The 12,500-nt window shown below is 44.0% G+C and overlaps 1 protein-coding gene across 1 annotated transcript in view; it reads left to right on the top strand.

Moving 5' to 3' along the window:
• The window catches only part of LOC145394663 (A disintegrin and metalloproteinase with thrombospondin motifs 1-like), a 48,159-nt gene that overhangs the window by 31,459 nt on the left and 4,200 nt on the right, over positions 1 to 12,500 (top strand). The window contains exons 13-14 of the mRNA XM_080268436.1: positions 6,669 to 6,786; positions 8,156 to 8,325. Of these exons, the coding sequence (XP_080124562.1) occupies positions 6,669 to 6,786; positions 8,156 to 8,325 (288 nt within the window). The remainder of the gene's footprint in view (positions 1 to 6,668; positions 6,787 to 8,155; positions 8,326 to 12,500) is intronic.

Below are 12,500 nucleotides of genomic sequence, written 5' to 3'. Positions count from 1 at the left end.
GAGAGAGGGAGAGAGAGAGAGAGAGAGAGAGATCCTTGAAAAGCGATCTCATGTAAAAAAATAATTACCTACACACACACACACACACACACACACACACACACACACACACACACACACACACACACACACACACACACACATACACACACACAAGGGGAGAGAGAGAGAGTTAAATGAAGCGTTTAAAGAGTTGAGAATGTGAAAAAGTTCAAATTAAACTCTCGCTTTGCAAAATAACATACACCGTTGCCTGAACTGACTGCCCTTCCCCGTTTCTGAGTAAGAGGACTGATACCGAACTAGGAAAAAAAAAAAAAATCCTAGTTCATTCTCCATCGCATTCATAATATATATACTGGAAAAAAAAATAGCCAGGGCTTAATATATGCAGTGTGTGTGAATTTATTAATGTGAGTTTGTACAGGTTAGTGTTTTTAAATGCAGGATGCCTTTTTTTTACCCGCGTCTTCAACACCGGAAAAGTGAGAACATCGCTCGCTTAACTAGTCATATGAGAATATTTCGTAATAAATCTTCATAGGACTCGAACCATTAATTCCAAAGCAGTCATTCCCCTAGACAGGAAACCCTAAATTCAAGGTCTTTTAAAGGAAACCCTGAGTCTTTTGGGTCCACCTCAGGAATAAATAAAATAAACGTTTGAATTTACGTCTTATTAATACAAAAACTATGAAAATAAAAGTACAAATCTTTCTGACCTTACAAATACACTGGACCCAAATTTTCCAAGACCCTGGGTTTCCTATTTAGTGTCCTCCGGGTTCAAAAGACCTGTGGGTTTCCTATCTAGGGTTGTAGCAGGGTGTACTGTCCTTGCCTCTCCCAACACCCACCCATCAGTCACAGTTCCTCCCATCCATTTTTCTCTCCTGCAAAGTAATTTTTTCCCCTCCGTCCCTCCTCCACTACTTTCATTTTTCGAGGGCATTTTGAAACGAGTCTTCATCAAATCATGGCCTTTGGTTCCTTCTTCCTCGCATTTAAAAAAAAAAAAAAAAAAGTCACTATAGTCGCGGCGCACGACTCTGAGGTTGTCAGTATCGTACCCTGGCAACCTACCATTCAAAAGTGCGTCCGGTTTCGTATCATATTGTACACGAATCATATTATTATGCACGAATATATTATACACGAATATTATTTTACACGAACATATTATACACTAATTACATGCGTCTCATAATGTTATACACGAAATCAGACGCACTTTTGAATAGTAGGTTGCCAGGGTACGATAATGACAACCTCAGAGTCGTGCTCCGTGACTATAGTTCCACGTGATACAATAACAGCAACCTCAATCGTAACCTTTAACCGTAAATTTAACCTTAGCCTGTGACCTTTGCCATCTGCCCTCACTGCCATCACTCCACCCCTCGCTCCTGTCGTTTACGCGCGAAAAATTGAGTGATATGTAGGCTAATGAAGGTGAAATTTTGGTGCTACGAATGGAGGCTACTCATATATGATTGTGTGTGAGAGAGAGAGAGAGAGAGAGAGAGAGAGAGAGAGAGAGAGAGAGAATGTGTTTATATACGTGTGTGTGTATTTAAGAAAGAAATGTGTATCCATTGCGCATGCACACATACACACATCTTGAGGCTTAGACACACACACACACACACACACACACACACACACACACACACACACACACACACACACACACACACACACACAAATGAGACGTGATTTATGCAGATCTACCCATGTGCACACTAATACACACACATGCTTTCATAATGACACACACGCGCACACATATCTGGTCTCAACTTTGACATTCACCTGTTTCTCTCTCTCTCTCTCTCTCTCTCTCTCTCTCTGTCTCAAACACAGACACACACACACAGACACACACACAGATACACACACACAGATACACACACACACACACACACACACACACACACACACACACACACACACACACACACACACACATACATACACACACACACCTGCGCACACGTCAACACCTAAGCACACAAGTGTACTCGCAGCTGCATCTGGATACACACACACACACACACACACACACACACACACACACACACACACACACACACACACACACACACACACAAACTCAAATACACATTCTCCCTCCCTTCATCCCTCACGCCCCCTCTCTCATTAATAAAACACACATACACATACACACACACACACACACACACACACACACACACACACACACACACACACACACACACACACACACACACACACACACACACACACACACACACACACACACACACACATCACCTCTGACCTAAGCCTGCACATTCTAACCTATATAAGAACATCACTGACCTTCCTTACTGTCCTACCTCACTGTCCTACCTCACTGTCATACATCACTGACCTACCTCACTGACCTACCTCACTGACCTACCTCACTGTCCTACCTCACTGACCTACCTCACTGACCTACCTCACTGTCCTACCTCACTGTCCTACCTCACTTTCCTACCTCACTGTTCTACCTCACTTTCCTACCTCACTGACCTACCTCACTGTCCTACCTCACTGACCTACCTCACTGTGCTACCGTACTGTCCTACCTCACTGACCTACCTCACTGACCTACCTCACTGACCTACCTCACTGTGCTACCTCACTGTTCTACCTCACTTTCCTACCTCACTGACCTACCTCACTGTCCTACCTCACTGACCTACCTCACTGTGCTACCGTACTGTCCTACCTCACTGACCTACCTCACTGTCCTACCTCACTTTCCTACCTCACTGTCCTACCTCACTGACCTACCTCACTGTCCTACCTCACTTTCCTACCTCACTGTCCTACCTCACTGTGCTACCGTACTGTCCTACCTCACTGACCTACCTCACTGTCCTACCTCACTGACCTACCTCACTGTCCTACCTCACTTTCCTACCTCACTGTCCTACCTCACTGTGCTACCGTACTGTCCTACCTCACTGTGCTACCGTACTGTCCTACCTCACTGTCCTACCTCACTGTCCTACCTCACTGTGCTACCGTACTGTCCTACCTCACTGTCCTACCTCACTGTCCTACCTCACTGTGCTACCTCACTGTGCTACCTCACTGACCTACCTCACTGACCTACCTCACTGTCCTACCTCACTGTCCTACCTCACTGTCCTACCTCACTGACCTACCTCACTGACCTACCTCACTTTCCTACCTCAATGACCTACCTCACTGACCTACCTCACTGGCCTGCCTCACTGACCTACCTCACTGTCCTTCCTCACGTCTCATTAACATTCGAATCTCAAATATTTTCGATATTAAATGAGAATAAATTACACTATATTCGTTTATGAAAAAGTTACATTAAAAATAACAAGAAAATTTTTGATATTAAAGTAGGTTATGGTAGAAAGGGGGAGGGTGGCGTAATTGAGTGGTTGGGTGGTGTGGGGTGGAGTGGGGTGGAGTGGGAAGTGGAGTGGAGTCGAATGAAGGTGAGGGGAGGGGAGGGGAGGGGAGGGGAGGGGAGGGGAGTGGAGTGGAGTGGAATGAAGGTGAGTGGAGGGTAGGGGAGGGGAGGGGAGTGGAGTGGAGTGGAATGAAAGAGAGGGGAGTGGAGGGGAGTGGAGGGGATTGAACTGGTGTGAGAGGCGGAACAGGAAATTATGTAGATTAAAGTGGAGTGGGAAGTGCAGTGGAATTGTAAGTGGAGTTAGGAGTGCAGTGGAATAGTAAGTGGAGCTGGCAGTGCAGTGGAGTGGTAAGTGGAATTAGAAGTGCTGTGGAATGGAAAGGAAGTGGAAGGGAACAGGATGTGGAGAGAGGTGTTAAAAAGTCAGTCTGGAAATCATCTCCACTGATTCCTTCTCGCCACAATCAAGTCTGTTTTGTCTCTCTTGGAAAGGCGAGGCATGTTTCTCATCTCATAAATTAGATATCGTAGGCTCTGATCCCGGTCAGTCGAGGGTGTTATGCATACTAGCAACATAAGCCTGTCCCCTGCAATACACAGACACACACACACACACACACACACACACACACACACACACACACACACACACACACACACATGAAGTATGAGAGAGAGAGAGAGAGAGAGAGAGAGAGAGAGAGAGAGGCGAAGAGACAGATAGAAAGACAAATATACATATAGACAGAAAGAGTGAGAGGGAGGTGAGACAGAAAGGCAGACAGAGAGACAGACGAACAGACAGACTGACAGATTCACAGATAGACAGACAGGTAGACAGATAGACAGGAACAGGGCAGGGAGAGGAGGGAAGGAGGAGACTAAACAAAGCGAGAGGAGGGCCAAATGTCAGAGGTTGTGAGGTGTGGATAATGTAGAGATGTCAAAGGTGAGGCTGGGAAAGAGATATCACCTGCTAATATGGTGTAACGCTTATTCTATGGCGATTTATTCTCTCTCTCTCTCCCTCCCTCCCTCCCTCCCTCCCTCCCTCCCTCCCTCTCCCTCCCTCTCCCTCCCTCTCTCTCTCTCTCTCTCTCTCTCTCTCTCTCTCTCTCTCTCTCTCTCTCTCTCACATAACTAGCAACATAAGCCCGACTCCTGCCTTGTCCCTCACCCATCCACTCACCCACCTAGCCACCGGGGTTTTATTTCTTTGGGAATTTTCATTAGGGGAGTGGGTGAAAGTTGGAGAGAGAGAGAGAGAGAGAGAGAGAGAGAGAGGAATAAGTACGTATCTGTGTGTGTGTGTGTGTGTGTGTGTGTGTGTGTGTGTGTGTGTGTGTGTGTGTGTGCGTGTGCAAAGAATCACAGACGGGGGACTCACTTGTTGCTCCAAACCTCGCCTCTCTCTCTGATTGCTTTCCTACTCCCTCCCTCCCCCATTCCCTCCCTCTCCTTCCCCCTCTCTCTCTCCCCTCCCTTCACCCCTGTCTGTATCCCTCTCCACTCTTTCTCTTCTCCCTTCGCCCCTTCTCCCCCTTCTCTCCCTCACTTCCTCTCATTTTCCCCCTTCCCTTTCTTCCATGCACTTCCCTCTCAATTTCCCCAACCCCCATCACCCCCTCCTTTCCCTCATCCTCCCTCCCCTCCCCTCTCACTCTTCCTTTTCTCTTCACCCCTCCTTTTCCTCTCATCACCCCACCCTGACCCTTTTTTCTCACAGTCAGCTCTCCTCTCCTCCTCTCACGCTCTTTATCCCTACTTTCCCTTTTTCCTCTCGTCCCCCTTCCTTCTCCTCCCTCAATTCCTCCACTACTCGCCTCCCTCCCCCTCTCTCATACCCATCACTCCTCCCTTTCACTTTTTCCATTCCTCCTTACCTCTTTCCCTCCTCCTCTTCTCTCATTCCCTCTCCTTGCCCCCCCCCACCCCTTTCACAGCATCACCCCTCCTCTCACTTTTTCCTCTACCTCTCCCTCCCTCCCTCCCTCCAACTCTCTCACACACATCGCACCTCCCCTCTCCTCCCCCACCTCACTTCCTTTCTTCACAATCATCACCTCCACCCCTTCCCTTCACCTGAGGCATTTCTCTTACAGTCATCACCCTTCCCTCCCTCCCTGCACATTCTCCCTCTCTATCTCTCTCCCTCGCTCCACCCTCACCTCTGCTTGTCTGCTTGCCTTGTCACTGCGCCCCCTTATCTTATCTGCTTCATTTTTTATCAGCAGAAGGGAAAAGATAGCAAAGAATCCTGTTCCTGTCAACATTCTTTTCGTCCTCTTTTATATTCTCATTTTGATTTTTGTGCTGCCTTTTTTTTTGACTCATTCGTGTTTCTCTCTCTCTTTCTCTCTCTCTCTCTCTCTCTCTCTCTCTCTCTCTCTTTAACCATTTTCACCCCTCCCCTACTATCCTTTCCTATAATTCTCCTCTTTTTGGCTCCCTTCTACTATCTCTTCCTCTCTCACCCCTCATTCCCATTTTTCTCGTCTCTCCTGTGTCCTGTTTCTCTCTCTCTCTCTCTCTCTCTCTAATTTTCCTTATTCTTGCTTTAATATTTGTCTTTCTTATTCATGGTTTGTGTAGTATCTTTGTGAAGTGTTTAGATATTTTCCTGTCTGTCTATCTGTCTGTTTGTCTGTGTGTCTGTCTCGCTTCAGCTATTTTCATTCCCTTCTCTCCAATTACAATTTCGGCTCCCTGTCTATCTGTCTGTCTGTCTGTCTGTCTGTCACTCATTCTTTTCTCACATTACTCTTTCCTCTAACTTCCTGTCTATCTGTCTGTCTGTCTGTCTCTTCTTTCAAATATTGTTATTCCTTTCTCTCACATTATTTACTATTCCCCCAGCTCTTTGTCTGTCTGTCTGTCTGCCTGTCTCTGTCTGTCTCGCCACCCTGGCCTCCCCCTTTCAATAATTCACCCTCACCCTCACCTTTACGTCACACACACACACACACACACACACACACACACACACACACACACACACACACACACACACACACACACACACACACACACACACACACACACACACACACACACACACGCACACACACACACACACACACACACACACACACACACACACACACTCACACTGCAATTACTACTACTACTACTAATACCACCACCTCCACCACCACCATCACCACCACCACCACTACAACCATTTCTTCTTCGTCTTCTACTACTACTACTACTACCACCCCCGTGCAGTTGATAGGTGCTAATGTATCCCTGCTTTTCTCAGATATGCGAAGGGAAGACGCGTGTGGATGTGAACGGGGTGGCCAATGAGCTGTGCCGTGTTGTAGCCACCATGAAGAAAGACATCCAGCCTATCGGAAGACAATTATCTTTCAGTGCAGGTGAGATGGACAGGTAGATGGATAGATAGATCGATAGATAGATAAATAGATAGATGGATGAATAGATAGTTGCAGAAAGAGAGAGCATTCTTATATATTATTTTTTTATTTAACATTGTCATAGGATTTATCTTAATTCTCTCACTCATATTTCTGTCTTCTCTCACTCTTTCTTTCTTTCTCTCTCTCTCTCTCTCTCTCTCTCTCTCTCTCTCTCTCTCTCGGGGGACAAATTGCTGGATGATATTAAATACTCGGGTTCGAAAAAGAGCACCTAAACAAGCGCGGAAGTTTACGTAGAGACCCGGATCAAGAGACGGGGGCACAAGTTTTCCAATTAGAGAGAGAGAGAGAGAGAGAGAGAGAAACATGGTGACAGTATATACAGTATGTTTGAATGTGTTTATGTATGTATGTGTGTGTGTGTGTGTGTGTGTGTGTGTGTGTGTGTGTGAGAGAGAGAGAGAGAGAGAGAGAGAGAGAGAGAGAGAGAGAGAGAGAGAGAGAGAGTACATGGGTGACAGTATGTATGTTTCAATGTGTTTATGTATGTGTATGCGTGTGTGTCAGAGAGAGAGAGAGAGAGAGAGAGAGAGAGAGAGAGAGAGAGAGAGAGAGAGAGAGAGAGAGAGAGAGAGATCCTACCCCACTAAGGACATGATCTTAGCCTTAACACTGATAGGAAAACTTTTTGGCCGGAAAGTTGCAAAATTACCTAGATCAAAAAACCACACACATCTTGAGATCCAGAGAGAGAACGTGGCAAAGTTACATAGATCTTGAAACCACACAGAACCCACACACACTTTGAGGTTTCTTTCTTGTGGACTGAGCTTCGAGTTAATAGAGGAGTTTGTTTTCTGATTGGTGCTGTTTTATTTGGTGACTCTACCCTGAGTGACAAGTTAAATGATTTATTGTAATCCGTGGTGATTGTGTGTGTGTGTGTGTGTGTGTGTGTGTGTGTGTGTGTGTGTGTGTGTGTGTGTGTCCCCCTCTCTCTCTCTCTCTCTCCTCCCTTTGCCCTTTCTCTCTCTCTTCCATTCCTCCTCTTCCTCATACGTATCATGCTCTTCCTCTCCCTGTTCTCTTTCTCCCTCACACATCCCTCCCTTTCTCATCCCCTAACCCCCTTCTCCCCCACTCACTCCCACTTACTCCTCACTCCACCTACCCCCACTCCCCAAACATTCTCCCCTCTTACCACTCCCTGCTAATTACTCCCACTCATTCCCATCCACCCAAACCACACTTCACCCCACCCAATCCAGCCTCACTCCCACCTACCCTCCCCAGATAGCCCCCCACCCTGCCCCCACTCACTCCCCACTCACTCCCCACTCACTCCCCACTCACTCCCTCTCCACAGACACCCCATGGCAGGCGTGTGCTCTCTACTGTCAGCGTATCAATAGCACTAGCCTATGGACCCCTAGATATGAGTTCAAGGACTTGCCCCACATAGCATCGCATTTGCCGGACGGAACCCCTTGTAATTCTGGCCAGTACGTGTGTCTGAACAAGATCTGCGTCCCTAAGGTGAGAGATAGATGGATAGATAGACAGACAGACAGTGGGATAGATAAATAGACGAATAGATAGAAAACATAGTATCATATTTGCCAGATGGAACCTCTTGCATTTCTGGCCAGTACGTGTGTCTCAACAAGATCTGCGTCCATAAGGTGAGAGATAGATAGATAGATAGATAGACAGACAGATAGTTAGGTAGATAGATAGACAGATAGATGGATGAATAGATAGAAGGATGGGTAGATAGACGGGTAGATAGAGAGACAGATAGAAAGATAGATAAACTAGAAAGAAAGATAGACACCAGACAGGTAGTTAGAAACATACATCAATAAACAGACAGACAGCATCCCCAAACCATCTCCCTCCCCCTCACAGGATCAAGCGTCAGGCAAGAAGCAAGGAAGGAGCCTATTGCCCACCTATGACCTCTTCGTTGACCCGCCACCCCTGACCCCCGTGGACTACCTGCCTATGGACCTGGATGACCTTAAAAGCTAGTTCATTTTCACACCTTTTTTCTTTCACCCGAACCATTCCTTAGAGAAGAGAGGTTAGGATGATCTCTCTCTCTCTCTCTCCTCCTCTCTCTCTTTCTCTCTCTCTCTCTCTCTCTAACACACCTTCAGCCTCCATCTCCATGATTACTTGCCTCGATACGGATCCATTCAGAAAATCTCTCTTTCTCTCTCATTTCCTTTTAGAGCTGTCTTTTTGCTATATTTTTTGGCTCCTGCTCTCTCTCTCTCTCTCTCTCTCTCTCTCTCTCTCTCTCATTTGCATCCCTTTCTCATATGTTGCTCTCTTTATTTTTCACAATATCTTAGTCTTTATCATTCCTTTCTCTCTCTCTCTCTCTCTCTCTCTCTCTCTCTCTCTCTCTCTCTCTCTCTCTGTCACCTTCCAGCATGAGATACGTAATGACTAAAATACAAAGGTTTGGTGTTGATTTAAATGTAATATAATTTTACCCATTACACTTTTTAGCGTAGTTAATCAATATATATATATATATATATATATATATATATATATATATATATATATATATATATATATATATATATATATATATATATATATATATATATATAGTAGATATTTATGCGTATTATTTATTTATTATATTTATCTAAGCTAGTATTTATGATAACAATTACTCTGGTTGTTACAAATACATATAAATAAATGTTTTGAAGTTGAAGAAGTGTTTGGCTTTACTAGTGGTGAATATGTAAGCAGGAAACCATTTGCATCTAAAGGCTTCCTCTTGCACTGCACCAGCCTCCTTTTGTGGGGATACGAAAGGGGGGTGAGGGACGTTTGCATAGCCTGTCAGTGGAGCCGCTCGGTTATATCAGTGCCACCGCGTGAAGGCGTCTCTCGTCCGAGAATGGGAAAAATGAACTCAAATGATGATGATAATAATAATAATAATAATAATAATAATAATAATAATAATAATAATAATAATAGCAAAAATAATGACGAAGGTGGTGATGATGATGACGACGATGATAATAATAATAATAATAATAATAATAATAATAATAATAATAAAAATAATATTGATGATGATGATGATGGTGGTGGTGGTGGTGGTGGTGGTAGTGGTGATGATGACGATAATAATGATAATAATAATAATAATAATAATAATAATAATAATAATAATAATAATAATATAATAATAATAAGAATAATAAGAATAATATTGATGATGATGATGAAGATGATGGTGGTGGTGGTGGTGGTAGTGGTGATGATGACGATACTACTACTACTACTACTAAAGATTCGTCATGGAAAGGAGGGGTTAAGGACCTAGACGCACTCGCTCAAGACACGCTGATAGAAATGGTATTCATGGGGTTTCGTTCAAGTTTCATTAAGTTTCACCACTATGATAATCTTGTGTTTCGCTTCCTCTTGTCAGTCAGTCATTACGTTTCGAGCAAGTGGGTAAGCGTCTTAGTCTCTCTCTCTCTCTCTCTCTCGTTTACAAGTGCTCGTTCGCTCTCGTTCACTGCGTTCGCATCCGTGGTAAAAAGAAAAAAAGAAAAGACAATTAAATATAACTAAGCATAATGACTAAAAATAATGAAAATCAGAATAAAAATGGTATTCGCCACCTATTTTTTTTTTCTATCAACATGAGAAAAAAACGCGAGAAATAGGGAAAAATCAGGAATATTTTGGAGTATTTGCAGTCGCCGCATGAATCATCTCCATCTTTGTTTATATCAGTGATTTGTGAGGAGTGAGAGTGGCCAGGATGATGAGTGATTGATTTAGCTTGGCCCAGATTTTAGTCCTTTTGCTGCTTATTTTACTTAGCTCAGTGGCAGAAAAATGACGATACTACGGCTCTACTGTACATCCTTCCCTTTGCATTTCTTCGTATCTAGCACCGTATTTTAGTGCTAAGCTATTGCTACATCTCAGTACTGACGATGGAGAGATGGCAAATTTAGTACAAGTGGCAGAGCATGGTGAAAAAAAAACAACAACAGTTTTATATGGATTTGAAAATAGCAGGGCAGTGAAAAGGCGGGGGACAGGGCGACGTGGAGGCGATTTGTTTGTGGCCACCCCTTACGGGATTAAGGGGTATGGCAATAGATAGATAGACAGAAGATAGCTCAGGAACTATGAGGATTGAATATGGCGCTGCTTGACCCTAAAGAGCTGCAAAAAAGTTATTATACATCGAAGAAGCTAAAAATCAAGCTAAAATGAAGGTAGGAAAGGAACGCTACACATCAGCTACAAATTAAAAGGTGAGTATGGAGATGAGTTAGCTTTCAAAACGAATTAAAATCTATGGGAATATATGTTAAATGACTATAAGTATGAGATTAGGGATAGAAGGTATAGTAAACAGGCATCACCATACATATATTTAACTTACTTTCAGTGTCAGTGTTATAATATGCTTCGGTGTTAGTGTTATGATTCATTTTTGGTTTTGTTTCACTCTTTTCCTAAACCATCTTAAAGCGTAGTAACCTTCTAACTCATGCTGATTAATAGCCTCACCCTTCACTTATCTAGAATTAAAACTAGAACCAGCATCATGTTTCATTCTCCAAAACTGAGAGAGTCTGACCTAAAGTGTTTCGAGATGGAGGTTCGAAGCGCTTCACGAAACGGTATATGAAACTTTGATCGGTTTCCTTGGCTGTTTCTTCGTCTATGGATTTTAAAGTTTCAGGAGTGAGAGATTGGATTAAAGTGGCATTGGGAAGGATTTAGTACATTATTTTGATATGTCTCTTTATGTCTCTTTTTACCTGTCTGTCTGTCTATCTATCTGTCTATCTATCAGTTGTACCTACCTACCTACTTACTGTACTTACTTACCTACCTACTTACTGTACTTACCTACTTACTGTACTTACCTACCTACCTACTTACTGTACTTACCTACCTACCTACTTACTGTACTTACCTACCTACCTACTTACTGTACTTACCTACCTACCTACTTACTCTACCTACTTACCTACCTAACTACCTGCTTAAGTATCTATCTGTTTATCAATCTATCTATCTCTCCATCTATTTATCTGTCCATCAGCGTCAGGAACAAAAGTACCTCCAAGCTCACTCATTTTATTTTTTCAAACAACCATCGAAATTTTGTAGCGTCAGATATTTGTCTCCCTCTCCCTTTCTTCCCCCCCCCCCCTCTCTCTCTCTCTCTCTCTCTCTCTCTCTCTCTCTCTCCGGAAACAGATATTGGCAGGCGTATCTCTAGTTTCAACGCATCAGGGCCAGTGAATATACATGTGTAGTTTGATACCATGGCGCAGGATCCATCTGTTTCACCCCGTTTCACTTCACCCACCTGATTAATTAGGGATCGGGATGGAACAATGGCAGTGGTGGTTGTTGGTGGTAGTAACAGGAGAAGTAATAAGAGTGGTAGTGGTAGTAGAGGTGGCATTATTGTAATTTTTTTATTTTTATGATGATGATGATGATGATGATGTTTAGTAGTAGTAGTAGTGGTGGTGGTAGTAGTGGTAGCAACCCCAGCCTCATCCGAATGTGAACCCAGTGGACTGCAGGCTAAAGTTACCCTCCTCCTGCAGTCCACCATCCTCCTTTTGGGGGATAGGGAGGGGGGGGAGCTGAGGGACGTTTGTATACCCAGGCAGCTCCACCACCCTCATATA

Source organism: Coenobita brevimanus, chromosome 28 (assembly GCF_032717465.1).
Source record: "Coenobita brevimanus isolate Jiangsu-jjx chromosome 28, ASM3271746v2, whole genome shotgun sequence".
NCBI lineage: Eukaryota > Metazoa > Arthropoda > Malacostraca > Decapoda > Coenobitidae > Coenobita > Coenobita brevimanus.
This window is presented reverse-complemented; position numbering and strand designations above follow the sequence as displayed.